General features: G+C 39.7%; 1 protein-coding gene across 1 annotated transcript; it reads left to right on the top strand.

Annotated features, from left to right (window-relative positions):
• The first annotated feature begins 16,096 nt into the window (after positions 1-16,096).
• On the top strand, positions 16,097-20,170 carry LOC136224543 (scarecrow-like protein 3). Its single transcript, XM_066012904.1, has 2 exons — positions 16,097-16,401; positions 18,632-20,170. The coding sequence occupies exon 2, from the start codon at positions 18,634-18,636 to the stop codon at positions 20,071-20,073; it is 1,440 nt and encodes a 479-aa protein (XP_065868976.1). The 5' UTR covers positions 16,097-16,401; positions 18,632-18,633; the 3' UTR covers positions 20,074-20,170.
• The last annotated feature ends 97 nt before the right edge of the window (positions 20,171-20,267 follow it).

Raw genomic sequence — 20,267 nt, 5'->3', positions numbered from 1 at the left:
TTTGGCGATTCTAATGTTGAAAATCACAAAATAGGTGAGGAGAAAATCGAGTTTGGAAGAATATACTCGAAATTAATTTCTATAATTTCATTTTGGTTTTTAATTTTGTTAACAGGTGAGGAAATTCCGATCAACGTCCGTCCCTGTGGGGGGCGTCGTTGGGTTCGACGGGGGGAAGCTCCGATGCCAAAGTCAGTAAAGTGATTTAAAGAAAACAAACTGAATTGACAACGACTGTGAGAATGTGTGTGTACCTTGATAGCCTAGGGGATCGGGCTATATATAGCTGGAAAGTTGTAACCTTCAGGCAACTAGAAAGCCTCCATTAATGCTTCATTAATGGCGGTTACGAGTTATCTTTAACCTGGCGGTTTAGCTAATTAATAACTCATTAATGATCTTTTATGGCCGAGTCGGCGGCCAGCCGTTATAGAGGCGAATCAGGTGAATGGAGAGGTTCGCCTCATCGATCCGCCAGTGGATCTCTTAGAGCTGATCCATGGAGATCCGCCAGTCAGCTTCCCTTTGGGGATCACTACGTGGCGTACTTTGAGGTGAATATCCATTTTGGTCCTCAGGATAATATCTCGATGTTATCAGAAGCCTCCCCAAAATGCCCTTAAAGTCCTTTAGGGCTTTTGAACTTCCGCGCGCCGTTATAAACACTTGTATTAATGATCACACTGCTCGATGCCATTGGACGATCGACACGTGTAGTGGACACACTGTCCCAGGAAGGAGAAAACTCTTTTCTTCTTCTTACGCTTTCTCTTTCTTCCTCATTTCTTCATTTTTCTCCTGCGCTCGAAGCTTTTTTCGGGATTTCTTTAAAGTTTCGCACCGAGCTTCCGATTTCTCATGTAAGTTCATTTTCTTTCGTTTAACTTTTTCCTGGATGTTTAGAAGTTCGTCTTCATCTTCTAGATCAACTTCAGAACTTTTTAGTTCAACCTCCCATTCTGAAATAGAAGTCGATTTTAGTTGGACCACCTCGTCATCGGAGAACTCCCATTCTTCAGAGGACACGATTAATTCCGATTTAGCTGAGTTTAATAACTCGGCGCGTAATCATTGTCAGACTCATTCCACTAGAAATCCATCCCCTTTTACTTCTATCTCCGGCGCCGTTCCGTTCGGTGCCCACAGGTGGTTTCCGGGATCAATGGCATCTTCTTCGATTACTCCTAGGAAAAAGAATCCCAGAGCGGAGTCCATTCCGTCTCGTATGAGCGCCGCGGATCTAGTGGATCTGGCGAATCGCTTTCCCTGGATTAAAAACTATGAGACTCAGCTCGCTGCCTCTCATCAACGTCCTTCCTGTCCGCCTAGCGGCTTCCTTACAGTGTATTGCAGTCATGTGGAGAGAGGGTTCCGACTTCCTCTTCCAAAGATGATGGCGGACATCCTCTCTTATTTTGACATCACAGTCAGCCAGCTACATCCTAACTGCTGGTTGGACATAGCTTTAGACTGCTACCTCGCCTCGAATTTAGGAGTTGTATATACGGGCCGTGTCTTTAGAGCTTTTCACAAACCTTCAAAAAGGAAGTCTGAATCCTATCTCACGTTCGCCAAATTCGGAGTATATTCGCCCTTTAGTGACAAAATGTCCAATGTCCATTGCTGGGACGAGAAATTCTTCTACGTGAAGATAAAGGATGGCGAGCCACTGGGTTTCCCTTCAGTCTAGAATCCCAGGCCGCTACATATGGCGGGTGACATGCGTATCCTAACGGATAGTGATGAGAAGGTGGCAGAGCTCATGAAGCAAATCAAGGCGGATGCATGGACATATGCGGATGCCTTAGCCTTCATGATGAGTGATATCCCATTGATTCGCCGAGAAGGGGATCAATTCATTTACTCAAAGATTACGCAATTTGACCAAGGTACCTTTCATTTCTTCATGAACCTTGATTATTTTAATGTTTCCTTTGGCAGGGGTTTATCTAAGGCCAATCACGCTCTTGCAGAGACGCGTAGGAAGTTTTTGGAGGCTGAAGTACGCAAGAAAGATCAAGCGGCAAATCCTCAGGCTGTTACTGGCAAACGTCCTGCGGAAACGGGGGTTGACCCGCCGTTGAAGAAGAGGAAACCTAACACCACTGGAGTTCCTAAGCTTATGGCGGATGCCATGAGGTCCGCCAGACCTGTTGGGGAGATTGCACAGGTAGGTTACCTTTGATTTCCATTTGTTTATCAAGCTCTGGACCGGAGTTCTAACTCTTTCATGTTTGTGTAGACGGCAAAGCCCGATATTGGTGGATACTGGTCCGCCAAATTGGGAGCCCAAGGTTCTTTCGAGAACAAATCCATCCTAAATGATTTGGATGAGGCCTTGGGTCAAGTGGGCGAAGTGTAGAGGAACTATAACCAGATTCCTGGTTCAATTCATGCCCAAAAGGGGAAGACGGAGCTCATTTCGGTGAGTTTCTTTAGAAAGGATGTAGTCAATACTAATTCCTTAACCTTTTTTGCTTTTTGATCGAATCGTTTGTTTTTGCCAGTTGTATGCTCGCCTACGTACCATGGAAACTGAGCTCATTCAGAATGTGGCGGATAGGGCAACTATCGAGAGATTAGAGAAAGAGATAGTGGAAGCCAATTCCACTATTGCTTCTGTCAATGCAGGTCTTGCCTCTGCGAATGCAAACCTTGCTTCTGCCACAGCCGCCTTAGTTCTCAGGGATGAGGAAATTAAGAGTTTAAAGGCAAAGATTGCGTCTGATGCCAAGAGCCATGAAGACGCCCTTGGAGAAGCTGAATACACGGCGGGTGTGCAAGCTTTTTATTATGGTGAGATGCTTATGGCCTACTTTTCCTTGGCGCATCCTGAGATTAACTTCACGGATCCGCAGTTCGCCGTCCCTGAACCAGAAGATGTGGCGAAGTTTAATAAAATGCCAGACGCTAGAGAGTACCTCCGTGATTACGTTCGGAGATGGATGAAGGGGCCTGTGGAAGAAACCAAACCCTCTACTACGGTCTCGGCGGATGAGCTTGATGAAGTGCCCCTCAAGGCGGATGCAGAATCAATCCCTGATCAGGCTCTTCCCATTGGTCCCACAATTTCGGGGGATAAGGAGGTATCTCCTGATGGCGAGTCAGCGGGTGTGGAGAAGGAGAATCCCCAAGCAAGCTCTGTGGGCGAAGAAAGCTCAAATGAGGATGCTCCTATTGCTGTTTAGCTTGCTTTTATTTATGACATTGTAAAAACATTTTTAAGTACAATTTGTTTTGATCCTTTATGGAAGCTATGTTATTTTACCTTTACCTTTGCGTAAGGAAATATATAGGCATCTAGGATTTGAAGTAGGTGGCCAGCCATACTTCATTTTATGAACCTTTGTGAAGGTTTAGAAGCTGTTCTATTCCTTCTAGAGGAAGTAAAGCTGCCTAGGGGATCAATTTGCTACCTATCTTTGAGGTGAAATGATCCACCCGTAGGACTTGTGAATCCTTCTCTGGAAAGGATAAAAGAGTGTAAAGACCTTGCGTCCAAGGATCGTTTTAACTCTGTTGGAGATTGGGATCCGCCTAGAGACGAATCCGCCCATAAGATTGACTTTCTTATGTCCGCAAGGCGAAAAGAACGTAGCTATAAGATAGCGATCCGTTGTAAATGTGGAGAGCGTTGGGTGCCCCCCCTCTTTTTAAGACTGGAATATTGATATTGCTGCAATAAACGATAAAAAGAGTATAGATAATAGAACAAATGATGTTTATTAATGGGAAAAATGCCTTATTACAGCAAGTAGGTCTTATAGGTGAGCCTCGTTAAAACCTTTAATAAGAAAAACCACATGGGAAAAAGCTTATTAAAGGAAAAAGAGTACTCAAGACCATATGTACACTTTATTTTCTGACAAAATATTTGCGGAGATTTTGGAGGTTCCATGTGCGTGGCAATGTATTGCCCTCCATGTCTTGGATTTTAAATGTGGCGGATCCAATCTTGTCCACTATCTGATATGGACCCGTCCAGTTGAGCCCTAACTTGCCCTTGCCTTCTCGAGACTGGACTTTGTCCGCCTTTCGGAGCACAAGATCACCCACATTTAGATCCACAAGCTTGGCGTTTTTATCATGGTAAGCTGCAATTCTCTATTTATACGCCGCCATGCGCACATAAGATTGGTCATTGCGATCCTCTATCTGATTTAGGTGCTCCCTTAGCCGTTTGCCGTTGTCCTCTTCACAATAAAAGGCCACTCGATCACTGGGGACCTGTATTTCAACTAGGATCACGGCTTCAACACCATGAGAAAGGGCGAATGGTGTTTCCCCTGTGGCCGTCCTTGGGGTGGTGCGATAAGCCCATAGAACACTTGTCAGATGGTCCGCCCATTTCTTATCATGCTCTCCCAATCTCTTCTTTATCCCCTTTATGATCGTTCGATTGGTGACTTCAGTCATGCCGTTGGACTGGGGATAATAAACGGAGGCGAATCTGTTCAGGATGCCCAACCCTTCACAGAAAGCTTTGAATTCGCCACAGTTGAACTGTGTTCCGTTATCGGTGATGATGGTATGTGGAACACCGTATCTTCCTACGATGTTGTCTTTGACAAATTCCACCATTCGTTCTGCAGTAATGGAGGAAACAGCTTCGGCTTCTACCCATTTGGTGAAATGATCCACTGCCACTACCACGTACCTCCTTTGTCGGCGAGTCGGAGGAAATGGGCCAACAATGTCTATTCCCCAGAGGGCGAACGGACGTCCTTCTATGATTGGCCTTTGTATATGTTTGGCAGTATGTGATTCATTCGCATGAATCTGGCAACTGTGACAAGATTCTACTAATTTTTGGGCATCCAATTCAGCCGTGGGCCAGTACAAACCTGCTAACCTGGACTTTTTCAAGATGGCGGCGGATGCCTCATGTGCCCCACATGATCCCTCATGTAGCTCCTTGAGGATTTGTTGTCCTTCTTCCGGTAGAATACACTTCAACCAAGGATGACTAAAGGACTTTCTGTAAAGGCAGTCGTTGATCACGGAGAAATAAGCCGCTCTCCTAACTATCCGCCGTGCTTCTTCTTTGTCCTCAGGTAAGGTTCCATTCAGCAGATATTGGCGGATGGCCGATCTCCAATCATCTTCCACTGTTGTGAGTAGGGAGACTTCCTCTGAGGCGAATGCTGGAGCAATTTTAACTTCGAAGGGACAATCCGGATCCGCCCAGCTCTCCTCACAAGAGGCCATTTTGGCCAAATGATCTGCCTCTGTGTTGGACTCCCTTGGTACGTGAAGCAGTTCCCATTTAGTTTCCTTAGCTTCAAGGTGATCCAGCAACTTTTTGACTTCTGCTACGTATTTGGCCAGAACCTCGTCTTTTACCTCGTAATTCTTGATTACTTGGTTGACCATTAGTTTAGAGTCGCTATAGATCACAATCCGCTCTGGAGTGATTTCTTTGAGTAGGCGTAATCCCAATATCAGAGCTTCATATTCAGCAGCATTATTGGTTGCATGGAAATTTAATTTTGCTGCATACCGTAACTTTATGTATTGAGGACCCTTGATCATAACGCCTACGCCAGCTCCATCCGCCGAGGAGGCGCCATCGGTGTACATCGACCATTCCTCTATCAGTGGCTTGGGATGATCTATCCCTTCATCAGTGAATTCATTCACGAAGTCCGCCAGGACCTGACTCTTTAAGGCTGACCTGCTTTCGTACCTCACATCGAATTCACCCAGGCGGATTGCCCATTCCATCAGCCTTCCCGAAGTGTCTGGTTTTTGCAACACCTTTCTCATTGGTATATTTGTTCGAACCACTACAGTATGCGCCTAAAAATATGGCCTAAGGTGGATTTCCGTGGTTACAACAGCCAGTGCCATTTTATCAAGCTTTGAATACCTGGTTTCGGCGTCTTTCAGAACCTTGCTCATGTAATAAATTGGAAACTGCTGGCCGTCCTCTTCTCGTATCATGACCGTGCATACAGCTTTGTCCGTAACCGATACATATATGTAGAGGTCTTCTCCCTTCAAAGGTCGACTCATCATGGGTGGCTCCGTGAGGAACCGCTTGATTCCTTCGAAGGCTCTTTCACAATCCTCATTCCACTCGAATGCCTTTTGCTTCTTAATGACATCGTAAAAGGGCTGGCATCTGCGGGCTGAACAAGAGATAAACCTGCCCAAGGCTATGATCCGCCCGTTAAGGCGTTGTACTTCTCTGATATTCCGTGGTGCCTGTATTTCCAGAACTGCCTTAACTTTGTCCGGATTTGGGCTAACTCCCTTTTCGCTGATCATGAAACCTAAGAATTTTCCATACGTTGCCCCGAAAGTGCACTTCTCTGGGTTCAACTTAATGTTGTGGTGTCGGAGTACGTCCAGTACCTCCTTTATATCATCCGCGTGCTTTTCTATGGTCGTACTTTTGATGATCATGTCATCTACATAGACAGAATAGTTATCCCCTTTATTATCTGCAAATATCTTATTCATCATCCTCTGATAAGTTGCACCTGCGTTCTTAAGCCCAAAGGGCATGACTTTGAAACAATAAGTGGCTTTGTGTGTTACGAACGAGGTCTTGATTCTATCAGAGGGCTCCATAGGGATCTGATGATAACTAGACTTTACATCAGTAAAAGAGTACATTGCGTGACCGGCAGTTCCATCTACAAGCATATCAATACATGGCAAAGGATAGTTGTCTTTGGGGCAAGCTTTATTGAGATTTGTAAAGTCAATGCACATGTGGTAAGATCCGCCAGCCTTTTTCACCAAAACGACGTTCGCCAACCACTGTGTGTAAAGCACTTCCTCAATGGCATCCGCCTTCTGGAGCTTGGCGATCTCTTCCTCTATCACCTTCTGTCTTTCCGGGCCATGATTTCTCCGTTTCTGAGCCATGGGAACTGCATCTTTATCAATGTTGAGCTTGTGAGTGATCACGTCTGGACTGATTCCAGGGAGAATTTCATCCTTCCATGCGAAGACATCTTCCGCCTCACAAAGCACTTTGGTGATTGCATCTTTAATTTCACCCTTGAGCCCTTTAGCCATTCGCACCTGCTTTTCATCCGCCATAAGGTACATTTCAATTTCGCCCAAGGCCATTGTGACGTGTTCCTCTTCATCTTCCTCCTTAGATTGCGGGCGAATCATTAGTGATGCCGAATATGTCTCCTGAGCCACCTTTTGGCTACCTCTGATCATTACACCTCCCTTGGTCGTGGGAATGTAAAGTGCTAAGTGGCGAATGGAGATAAGAGCTGCAACTTTGGAGATAAAGGGCTATCCAAGGATGATATTGTAAGCTAACTGACCATCCAAGACAAAAAATTCTAGATCTCTCTTCCAGATTTGATCATCATCTGTAAGCTCACAATCCAGAGTGACTTGGCCTTTTGTTTGAATAGTATGTCCCGTCACTCCCAAGATATCAACCATAGTTGGCTCTACTTGAATAGGATCAATTATGAGTTTGGCGAAAGCACCTCTAGTGATGACATTGCATGAACTCCCAGTATCAATCATTACCCTTTTCATCTCCCAGCCTTCCACCATCATAGTGATGACCAGTGCATCTGCATGGGGTAATATTTCAGGACCTATATCGGAAAAGGGGCGATTTAACGACGTCCTGTCAAGGGCGGTAGTCTTTGCCTTTTTCAATGTTGGCTGGTACCCAGGCCCGCCTGCTATGACATTGATGGTACCCTTTCCTTTCCTCTTTGGGTCCTCCTTGGATCTATCACCATCTCCTTTCTTGTCCTCAGTTTGGATGAACCGATCCAATTTGCCCCTCTCTATGAGACGCTCTATTTCTCGAGCTAACTCCTAGCATGCGTCAGTGTCATGGCCATTTTTCCTGTGATATTTACAATAGTTTTTAGGATTTTTACCATTATTGGTGTACTCCCCTCCCTTTGGTTCGGGGTATGAAATGCTCCGTTTGTGTTGACTGTTCTCAATCCACATAAGAACTTCACTTTTAGAAGCATTGAGAGGTGTGAAAGAGGTGACAAACGTTGATTTGCCCTTAGAATCTCTTCGCCTGTTTCTAGAGGAAGAGTCCTGACGCTTGTCCCTGTCTCTATCTCGAGGACGAGATTCACCCTTGTCCTTTTTTGGCGATGATGGTGAACCTCGGCGAATGTCATCCACCTCTATAAAATCTTTACAGCGCTCCATAAACTCTGCCATGCTGGTGGGTTTCTTTCGAATGAGATCTTCTTGCAAACTCTTACAGGTGGTGTTTCTTACGAAACATTCCACAGCTACGGAGATATCCACATCAACGATTTGTATGCACAACTGGTTGAAAGTGTCCACATACTCCCGAAGGGACTCATTCGCCTTTTGCTTTAACTCAAAAAGCTTCCCAGATTTCACCACTGCAGGAATACAACCGGCGAATTTAGCGCAAAATTCCCTGCTCAACTGATCAAAGCTGTTAATCGAGCCTGGAGGTAGAGATTGAAACCACAAATAGGCTGGGCCCCCCAGCGTGGTGACAAACATTTTGCAGAGCACGGGCTCAGTAGCTCGGTTGAGCCTAGCCAGTATTCGATACTTTCGAACGTGAGCTTCTGGATTATCCTTGCCTGTGTATATTACGAGATTGGGAATCTTAAAAGCTCTTTCCATCTCCTCCGCCTCAATCCAAGCTGCGAAAGGCGAATCCCTATTGGCGAACAGGTTGTGCCTGGCATTTTCTTCATTCATACGGAGCACTAGGGCCTTTACTCTATCATCGAAATTTTCCGGATCCGCCCTGGGGCGGCCTCTTCGTGGCGATCTGCTTGGAGAAGAAGAAGAAGAAGAAGAACTTGAATCAGATGATGGATCTGATGGCGAACGTCTTCCTCCATTACCGCGTTCACTTCCTCCTCCGCCTCCTACTCCACCACCACCTCCTCCACCGTTTCCTCCACCTGGGGGAGTCGGATCGTTTCCTCCCCCCTGGCCTCCTGACGGGATATGCCCAACAGTTCCTGAAGGCGGCAGCGGTGGTGGTCCACCTACATGGGATGTTTTTTCTGGCCTTTTACTTCGTCTACGGCCAGTAGATGGGGGCGATCTACCACGATGGGAGGATCTCGCTCGCCGGGGCGAAGGTGACCTTGTCCGTCTACCTTTCTCTTTTCTATGCTTCTTGTGAGTTGGCCCTTTAGATCCGCCAAGGGATAAATTTGTCCGTGGACGCCTGGGTACATTGGACCCACCAAGATTCAACCGTGGACCCCCAGATCCGCCAGGAAGGGTCGTGTCATTTCTTTGACTCCCTTCAGCGCTATCAGGAAATAACTCACGATTGATGTGCCGTTCACCAGCCGACGTCGTGGTGGTTATCATAGAATCCGTGATGTGAGCTTGGAGGAATGAAGAACTCAGGGCACCTGGTCCAAAGTTTAACAAGGGCCGGGATGATACAGCCGATGTGGACGCCATGCTCCAGTGTGGAGGCATAGTCATGAACGACCGCAGGCGATTCCCTGTCTCGGCTCCAAACCGCTCACCAATCGCTTGTGCACACATGCTGATGAAAGCATCAGGGTTCATACTACTTTCAATGTGTGTTGCAGGAGCAGTTGTGTCTGTGCGGCCAGCACTAGATGGTGTAACTAATGGTGTTTCGATCCCTGAAGAGGGATTCTGATCTCCAGTCGTCATAGTTTCTTATTGTGAACGAAAAACCTTTTTTTTATTAAGGATCCACCTTCACCGCACCAATGTTAACAGGTGAGGAAATTATGATCAACGTCCGTCCCTGTGGGGGGCGTCGTTGGGTTCGACGGGGGGAAGCTCCGATGCCAAAGTCAGTAAAGTGATTTAAGGAAAACAAATTGAATTGACAATGACTGTGAGAATGTGTGTGTACCTTGATAGCCTAGGGGATCGGGCTATATATAGCTGAGAAGTTGTAACCTTCAGGTAACTAGAAAGCCTCCATTAATGCTTCATTAATGGCGGTTACGAGTTATTTTTAACCTGGCGGTTTAGCTAATTAATAACTCATTAATGATCTTTTATGGCCGAGTCGGCGGCCAGCCGTTATAGAGGCGAATCAGGTGAATGGAGAGGTTCGCCTCATCGATCCGCCAGCGGATCTCTTAGAGCTGATCCATGGAGATCCGCCAGTCAGCTTCCCTTTGGGGATCACTACGTGGCGTACTTTGAGGTGAATATCCCTTTTGGTCCTCAGGATAATATCTCGATGTTATCAAATTTTTATCTCTTCTAGTCAAGGAATTCTTATTTTTATTTGTCCATGTCAACAAACCGAATCGCCCTAATGATGTATGCAGTCCAAACTTGACGAAAAGTTAAATAAGGGTCTAATCCATAATAGAATCAATGATCAAGGACTCAATATGAAAAAATAAATGACCAGAGGCTTAATCCTTAAAACAGCTAAAATTCAAGGGCTTAATTATGCTTTTTGCCTTTTGAAAAAGTTCAGAGAGGCAATAGACCGTTGTAAGCAAATTTAGGGGGTCAATATGTAATTTTAAATACATTTGAATGACTAATATCTCATTTTAAGCAAGTTCAAAGAGCTAACAAAAAAACTATGTAAATTCAGAGCGTCAATCAACTTTTTTATCAAACAAAAGCCTCATGTATTTTGCAAATAGGAAAAACATGGAGATAAGGTGTAAAAATACCCCTAACGTTTATAACCAGAATTAATTTTACCATAACGTCTAAAATGGTACAATTTTACCCTTAACGTTGGCAGCAAAAATCAATTTTACCCCTAACGTTGGGAAGTTGGTTCAACTTCAGACATTATTATAAAACACAAATATTGTGTTCCTTATTCCGCCCCAATTACATGTTGGTTCTAGAAAAAAAGATTTCATATTTTTTATGATTTAATAATAGAATTTGAGACAAATATTTATAAATTCGACGAAATATATCAATTTTGTTTGTTCAATTTATACAAAACACAATATATTTTTTTAATTTTTTTTTAAACTTTTTTTTTTCACGTCTAATCATATATTTGTTATCTGTTACTGATGAGTGATAAAATGACACATATGTAAAGTATATATGATAAGATTCATGATTGGGAAGACAGTTTGATAAATAATTTCTTAAATTGACCAAATTTGTCAATATTATAGGTAAAATTGTTCTTGGTTGCCAATGTTAGATGTAAAATTGCACAATTTTAAACGTCAGGGATAAAATTGCTCCTGACTGTAAACGTTAGGAGTATTTGTATACCTTATCCAAAAAACACGGCAAGATAGGGTGTAGGATACCACATTGGGTTGATTAATGTAATATATTGATTTTGATGATGTAATAAATTGAATTTTTGTATCTTTGTGACGTGATATGTTAACATTTGTAACCTTTTCTTTCGAGGAAAACTTTTACAGCGGAGCATTTTTGTATTTATAAACGTTATTATTTAACTGAAAAAGCTGGAAATAGCAAATACAGATTAAGTGTTAATGAGTTATGGTAACTTGCAAACTATTCAAGCTCGGTTCGGTTAAAAGTTTGGCTCAAGAGGACTTACTTTGAGCTCGGATCGGCTCGAAAGATCAACGAGCCGTGCTTGCGTATCTTTAAGTTTGGCTTGAAAGTTTGTGAATAAACTCAATTATTTTTTGATTACTATATATAATTTATTAGTTTTTAATTCAAAATAAATTTGTTGAAATTATATGTTAAATTATTATTTTTTAAGTTTAAAGTTAGTATTTCCTTTATTAGAAAGCTGTAATTAAATATTAAAATATTAAAACATGTACATTTAAGTACAAATTTGAATTCAATATCATTTCTCGAGTCATTCTTGAATCGAACTATTTTAGAGTTGAGCCCAGTGGCGGAGGCAGTCCAATGCTTAAGGCCCGAAACCACAATCCTCCAGCGAATCCTTGAGTAGAGTGCTCCCTCCGCTTTAGGCCCTATTTTTTCGACCTTCTCCCTCTTTTTTGAAATCTGAACCATTTCTTTCTTTTTTTTTTCTTTTTTTAATCCTCTCTCTTTCACTGTTTACTGCGTCGCTCTGCCCCTCTCGCAGCCCCAGTGCAGAATTAAAATTAGCTCCCCTGATCTCAAATCCTGACATCACCACTGGTTGAGCCTGTGTTTATTTATCTCGACCTATTCGAGCCTGAATTTTTGAGCTGAACGAGCTTTGAGCTCGACCTCACCCATTTTTTGAGCCGAGCCGAACCAAACCATCCTGGCTCAATCTCGATTCAACTCGTTAACGTATGAAACCATAATTAAACAAAATAGACTCCAAATGACCTTAAACTTTGTTTGATTAAACAATAGAAAGAAAAGTATATAGTGTTAAACAAGAAAAGAGATGAGAAATTCCAAGACCAAAAAGGCTCCCACAAAAGAAAGATAAAAGTTGCTATCAAATTTGGCTTTTTCTCATACCCTATTTGTCTCTTTGTCTTCATTATAGGTAAGAAAGTACCAAGTGGATAGTCTAATTGGTCCCATGCTTTTTATAAAGATTAAAAACGTACAAGATCCCTTATCTTTATTTTTAGTTGTCGTAAATCATAAGCAGCATCCTCAACTTGTCACTGTTAGTCATTTTACCCTTTAAACTTATTGAATGACCTATTTTCCCATTCAACTATTTAAAAATGGTATTAGCAATCCCCTCTTTTCATTATAACGGAAACAATCAAAACATATTCTCATTGCAAATATCAATGTCATAATAAAAGTGAATTACTATTCATAGCCACAAATTCCCACATTTAGCCTATTACAAAGACGAAAATACCTTTGAGTTAAATTCCCAAATCCTGTCAAATTCTAAACTTAAATCCGGACAAAAAGTATGGATCGGGGAAGGGGCGGCAAAGGAAAGGGATTAATGGTATGTAATTTCGACTCGAACGGTTACTTTTTTTACGGTTTTGTGATTGAAATTTTTGTTTATGAATTTTTGGAATCGCGGGCTTGGGGCGTATGGGTTTCACGCCTCTACCTGTGGAGGGGCGTATGAACATCACGCCCCCACACAGGTAGAGGCGTGATACCCATACGCCTTTCCTACGGTGGAGGCGTGATACCCATACGCCCCCACCACAGGAATGACGTATTAGCAGTTTCCCTATACCCATGCGCCTTTCCTACGGTGGAGGCGTGATATATTTGCTGAAAATGTGTAATTCATTTCGTATGTGTTTGAAATTATATTTTTTTTACAGTTTGAAATAAGATTTTACAGTTTCCCTATAACCACATTACACATATCAAAAACTACTTTCAAAATATGAAAAATACAAAGTTCGAATATAGATTAAATGAATAACACTCAGTCAACCGAATTTTATGTTGAAATCTGATTTTTTTTTTCATCAGTGATTTAATGTGATCAAAAGATAAAAGATAATATATCTAAATAAAAGGATAAAGTGCAAAAATACCTTTAACATTTATAGTCAATAGCAATTTTATCTCTAAAGTTGGCAGTAAATAACAAATTTGCCCCTAACATTGGCAAGTTAAGTCAATTTGAGAAATAATTCATTAAACTGTCATCTCAGACATGAATCTCGTCATCTATACCTCACATGTGCGTATTTCATCACTCATTATTAACAGATCACAAACATATGAATAGATGTGAAAAAAATTATACTGTATTTCGTACGAGTTAGATAAAAAAATCCAAATATTTCACCGAATTTAAAAATATTAATCTCCAATTCTATTATTAAATCACAGAAAATGTAAAATATTTTTTAGAACCAACTGATATGTAACCGGTATAGAATAAGGAACAAAATTATCTCTGTTCTTACAATGATATATGAAATTGACTAAACTTGCCAAAATTAATTTAACTGCCAATATTAGGGATAAAATTACACATTGGGGAATAAAAATACCCTTAACATTTACATCCAGGAGCAATTTTATCTCTAACATCTAAATGTGCAATTTTACCTCTAACATTCGCATCATATGGCAATTTCAGACATCATTATATAACACATGTATTTTATTCCTTATTCTATACCAATTGCATATCCGTTGTTTAAAAAAAATCATATTTTTTAAGATTTTATGATTGAATTAGAAATTAATATTTTTAAATTCGGTGAAATATTCGAATTTTTTTTGTCCAACTCGTATAAAATACAATATATTTTTTTTTACACGTCTAATCATATGTTTATAATCTATTAATAATTAGTGATAAAATAACGCATATATGAAGTGTGGATGACAAGATTCATGATCGATAAGACAGTTTGATGAATTATTTTTCAAATTGACAAACTTTATCAACCTTAGATGTAAAATTGCTATTGGCTGTCAATATTAGGGGGTAAAATTACACTATTTTAGACGTCATGGATAAATTTGCTTCTGGTTGTAAACGTTATGGGTATTTTGACATCTTATCCCCGAGTATTTTTGCACTTTTTTTCTCTTAAATAAAAGATAAAGGGCTTAATAAATGAAAAAAGAAAATATGAGGGGTCTCATGATATTTTTAGCTTTCTAGAAAAGAGAACAAATTGTGATTTTGTTGGGATATGTTAGTCTTGACATTGCAATGTCCACAATCACCCACTAAGAAACAATAAAGAGTGTAGCTTTGTTTTGTTTGGGCATGTTTGGATTGATGTTATGTTTGAGCATGAAACCAAGTTTTTAGCCAGCTCTTATTCCCCATCCACTTCACTTCATGACAAAAAGGAACTCAAACTTTTATGAGAGAGAAACAAGAAAAAATTCAGAGTTTAGAGAGAGAATAGAATATGGGTTTTTCATAAAGATAATATTTTTAGAGTGAGAAACAATAAAATAAAAAAAAGGAAATTTTATACAATTCTATGATAATTGTGAGTGGTATTCTACTTAAAACTAATTAAGAGATGTATTCGTAACGTTTAAAATGGTATTACCGCTAATATTGGTAAGTTGGATCAATTTTAAATATTATTAAAAAACATTTCATATTTTTTATATTTCATAATACAATTGGAGATTAATATTTAAAAACTCGGTGAAATATTTGAATTTTTTTTGTCCAACTCCGTATAAGGATAATATATATTTTTAAATTCTTTTCACATGTAATCATATGTTTGTGATTTGTTACTAATGAGCGATAAAATGACACACATATAAAGTGTGGATAACAAGAATCATGACCAAGAAGGCAATTTGATGAATTGTTTCTCAAATTGGCATTACTTGTCAACGTTAAGGGTAAAATTGCTCTTGACTGTCATCATTAGGGGTAAAATTGCAATATATTAGACGATAAAGATAAAATTGCTTCTGGATGTAAGGATTAAGGGTATTTTTGTACCTTATCCTAACTAATGATGAATGAGGATGTTCCATTTAAATAGGTTCCATAATAAAAGAAGTGTGATCCTTTCATTATTTTAAAAATGTGTTACAGGATACATTCAAATCAAGTATACTCGTTAGTAGTGTCGAATATAAGGTTGATACGTTATGAGATTAATTTTTTTTGCTAAATCGAACTTGTTTTTTTTTTTTTTACGTATATATACATGTTATAATCTAAGTGGTCTAAAATAAATTTTTACATACCACTGTAAAAAATTTCAAAATTAAGCTAGATTTGAACTGAAAAAAAAGTAAAATCGAATCGTTTTGAACAAATGAAAATTTATCGTCTCTATCATATATTAATCACATATATTAATCAATATGAATTTTGTATACAAACTCAATAAGTTAATTAACCACTCTAATTATAATGTATCAAAAACAGGAGAGCCGAAACCAACAAAGATGCCTTCAGATCCCTCAGTCTTAATTGTTAGTTTCAAATACGATGTTACCTTAAAACTACGAGAGAATGGTATAATTTCTAATGATATGGGGTTTAGATAGAGAATATGACAAAGGGTTTTGCATAAAAGATAACATTTTTAGAGAGAGAAACAAGAAAAAAATAGAATCTAGAGAGAACATAACATGGGTTTTGCCTAAAGATAACCTTTTTAGAGAAAGAAACAAGAAAAAGAAAGAGGGGATTTATTTAGAGAGAGAATATAATATGATTTTAGTATAAAGATAACATCTTTTTTTTCTAGAGAGAGAAAGTCATAGGATTGTATTTCAAGAAATTCCATATTCTTCTGATCACTCCAAGGGACAAGAAAACAAATGACGACAAAAACAACCTCTTGTATTGTCGCCAACGCAGCCATGGAAAAAGTCCTTTAATTCCAAAAAATTTCACACTGCAACAAAACCCTAAACTTAGCCCCACTGACTTAAAACCTACTACTTTTCATGGATTAGGTGAACTGGGTTTTTCAATTTTCGAAATTTCTTCAGGGGTTTTGTTTGCTTCTCTCTGAATTTCATAACCCTTTTCTGAATTTCCATTCCCTCCTGATTTTTCAACATTAATCCTCAACTGAACTTTCTCTGGTAATTTTCCCTATCTCTGCCATTACTGTGTTTTTTAATTGTGTTTAGAAGAAACGACGAAGTACTGGTCTGCTTTATGTTCATGATTTTTCCATTTTCTGTTTGGTTGCCGAGAAAATTTGGGGAGAATATGGAATTGAAGTTGTTCAATTGGTTAAGGGTGTTTGAATTATGTTTCTCTTTGATGTACAAGTTTTTTTAATGTGTGTTTGGTAGCTGGGAAAATTTTGCCATGAATTTTCTGATTTTTTAAGTGATGAAATGATGTTCTTTATTATGTCTAATGTGAAAACAGAGAGCATTTCGGTCCTATGTTGCACGGAAACTCTTCATCGGTAGCGATTCTGCGTTTTTTGTGTCCATTTATATCTTTTCTGCATTTGAGGTCGTATGTTGCACAGAAACTCTTCTTTTGAGTAGCCTTTTTGTGTTTTTCATGTCCATTACGGCGTTCTTATTATGTCTACGGTGAAAATAGAGCATTTGGGGTCCTATGTTACACGGAAACTCTTCTTTAGTAGCGTTTTCCGTGTTTTTTGTGTCCATTTCCATTTCAATTACTGTTTCCTAGCTAAACTTTTATAGAAATAATATTTTGGGGTTTCTATAAGAAATTTTCAAAATTTCTTCAGGGGTTTTGTTTGGTTCTTTTGAATTTCATATCCCTTTTCTGAATTTCGAATCTCTCCTGATTTTTCAACATTAATTCACAACTGAACTCAACTTTCTCTGGTAATTTTCCATATCCCAGGGGTTTTGTTTGGTTCTCTTTGAATTTTTCAACATTAATTTTCCATATCCCAGGGGCTTTGTTTGGTTCTCTTTGAATTTTTCAGCATTAATTTTCCATATCCCTGCCATTACTCTGTTTTTGAATTCTGTTTAGAAGAAACGATGACATACTCGTCTGCTTTTTGTTCATGATTTTTCAATTTTCTGTTTGGTTGCCAAGAAACTTTCGGAATTGAAGTTGTTCAATTGTTTTGGATTGAATTGTGTTTCTCTTTGCTGTACATGTTCTTTTAATGTCTGTTTGGTAGCTACGAAAACATTGCCATGAATTCTCTGTTTTTTTAAGTGATGAAAAGATGTTCTTATTATATTTAGTGTGAAAACAGATAGCATTTGGGGTCCTATGTTTCACGGAAACTCTTCTTTATTAGCGCTTCCGCCTTTTTCGTGTTGGTTTTCATTTCTATTAAGATGTTATTATTATGTCTACTGTGGAAACAGAGCATTTGGGTCCTATGTTTCATGGAAACTCTTCCTTTAGTAGCATTTTCGCGTTTTTCGTGTCGGTTTACATTTCTATTCAGATGTTCTTATTATGTCTACTGTGAAAACAGAGCATTTGGAGTCCTATGTTGCACGGAAACTCTTCTTTAGTAGCGTTTTTGTGTTTTTCGTGTCCTTTTCCATTTTTATTAAGGTGTTCTTGTTACGTCTACCGTGAAAACAGAGCATTTGGGATCCTATGTTGCACGGAAACTCTTCTTAAGTATCGTTTCTGCACTTTTCGTGTCCGTTTTCCATTTTCATTACCGTTTCCTAGCTGAAATTTTATAGAAATAACGTTTCGGAGTTTCTATTTCCGTTTTAGTTTCCGTGCAACATAGTTTGGGGATAATGAAGGAAGATAAGAACATAGATCTCTTCTCATTTCGTTATTCTTTATCTCTTAGCAAGCAAAATGAATTGAATTTCATAGCATCAATCAATCCGTTTATATCTTTTCTGCTATTGTAGTTAATCTAATGCTTTTACGGATGCCGATTTTTGACACGATAACACGATTTATGGTGATGATTGAATGCGATTACTGTTTTTCTTGCATTTATGTCACGTATAATAATATGGAACATATAGATAGTATAACACGATAACGTGAATTAATCACCCCTAACTTTATTGATTTAGCTTTTAGACTATGTTGCACGGAAACTATTCTTCATTAGCGTTTCGTATCCGTTTTAGTTTCTTTTCCATTTCCATTACCGTTTCTTAGCTATATTTTTTTAGAAATATCATTTTCTGGTATCCGTTACCATTTCAGTTCCGGTTTCTGTTTCTGTGCGACATAGCTTCTAGATTAAGGATAGAATCACTGATGTGCTATTACCACTTTCTGTATATGTTCCTTTTCGGGGTTATTCGTAATCTCGGATAATTGTTAATGTCAAAATAAGTTTGATTTTGAAGTACTTAAATTTCTTTTTATTGTGAATGACAGGAATGGCTCAAGAAGATGGAGCATCATCTGTAACGTCACCACCGCTTCAGTTCTTTCCTTGGATGTCATTATCTCCGGGTTACGGGTCACCATATCCGTGGCTGAGGGAGCTGAAATCTGAAGAACGGGGTTTGTACCTGATTCATCTTCTCATTGCTTGTGCTAACCATGTTGCTGCTGGTAGTGTTGAGAATGCGAATATCAGCCTCGAGCATATCTCCCATCTCGCCTCTGCCGAAGGTGATACCATGCAACGAATTGCTGCCTATTTCACGGAGGCACTTGCCGATAGGATACTTAAAAAGGGTTGGCCTGGATTGCATAAAGCCCTCACTTTTACGAAAAAATCTTTGCTATCCGAAGAAATTCTTGTTCAGAGACTGTTCTTTGAGCTCTTCCCGTTTTTAAAGCTCTCGTATGTGATCACGAATCAGGCGATTATAGAAGCGATGGAAGGAGAAAAGATGGTACATATTATAGATCTCAATTCATTTGAACCTGCACAATGGATCAATTTACTTCAAACTTTAAGTGTACGGCCAGAAGGTCCGCCTCATTTGAGAATTACTGGTATTCACGAGCAGAGAGAAGTGTTGGAGCAAATGGCGCTTCGGTTGACAGAAGAAGCTGAAAAATTGGATATCCCTTTTCAGTTCCATCCGATAGTGAGCCAACTCGAAAATCTAGAGATCGAAAGTTTACGCGAAACTCTGCGTGTGAAAACCGGAGAAGCTCTTGCTATTAGTTCAATACTCCAGTTACATTCACTTTTAGCAACAGACAATGAAATGCTGAGACGGAGCTCTCCAACAGGCTTGAAAAAGCCGAATTCTAACCACTTCCAACGAGCAATGCAGATAAACAAAAACCAACGAACATTAGGCGAGTGGCTGGAGAAAGATTATGTCCATGTTTACAATGCAAGTCCAGATTCAGCATTATCTCCGCTATCACTACCTCCTTCACCGAAAATGGGCAGCTTTCTAAACGCACTCTGGGGTCTATCACCGAAACTCGTGGTGCTTACCGAGCAAGAATCAAATCACAACGGATGTACTTTAATGGAGAGAGTAACTGAAGCTTTGAACTTTTATGCTGCACTTTTCGATTGCTTGGAGTCTACTGTATCGAGAGCGTCAATAGAGAGACAGAAGCTCGAAAAGATGTTGTTCGGGGAGGAAATTAAAAACATTATCGCGTGTGAAGGGCCCGAGAGGAAAGAGAGACATGAGAAACTTGAGAAATGGAACTTAAGATTCGAGTTAGCCGGGTTTGGTAGAGTTCCGCTGAGTTACCATGGGATGTTGCAGGCGAGCCGGTTATTGCAGAGCTACGGGTACGACGGGTATAAGATTAAAGACGAGAACGGATGTTTGTATATTTGCTGGCAAGATAGACCTCTTTTTTCTGTATCAGGTTGGAGATTTAGAAGGTGTGATTGATATGTTTGAAGATTGTGTTTTTTTTTTCTCTTTTTGTGTATAAAGGATGCTTAAGGTTTTGTTTCAGTGAAAAAAGTTCAAATAACTTTGGCTCCTTTATTCCGTTTTCTCGTTCCCTCGGTTTTCGGGTAAGTTATAATGGCGGTGGTTGAAGTTTGAGGTTCGTTTCACAAAGGTAAATGAGATTTATTTTC

Source organism: Euphorbia lathyris, chromosome 3, assembly GCF_963576675.1.
Source record: "Euphorbia lathyris chromosome 3, ddEupLath1.1, whole genome shotgun sequence".
Taxonomy (NCBI): Eukaryota; Viridiplantae; Streptophyta; class Magnoliopsida; order Malpighiales; family Euphorbiaceae; genus Euphorbia; species Euphorbia lathyris.
Note: the sequence above shows the minus strand (reverse complement) of the source record. Positions and strands in the feature narration are given on the sequence as shown.

Coding starts and splice junctions, on each gene's coding strand:
- LOC136224543 (XM_066012904.1), top strand. CDS start 18,634: ATGGCTCAAGAAGATGGAGCATCATCTGTAACGTCACCACCGCTTCAG.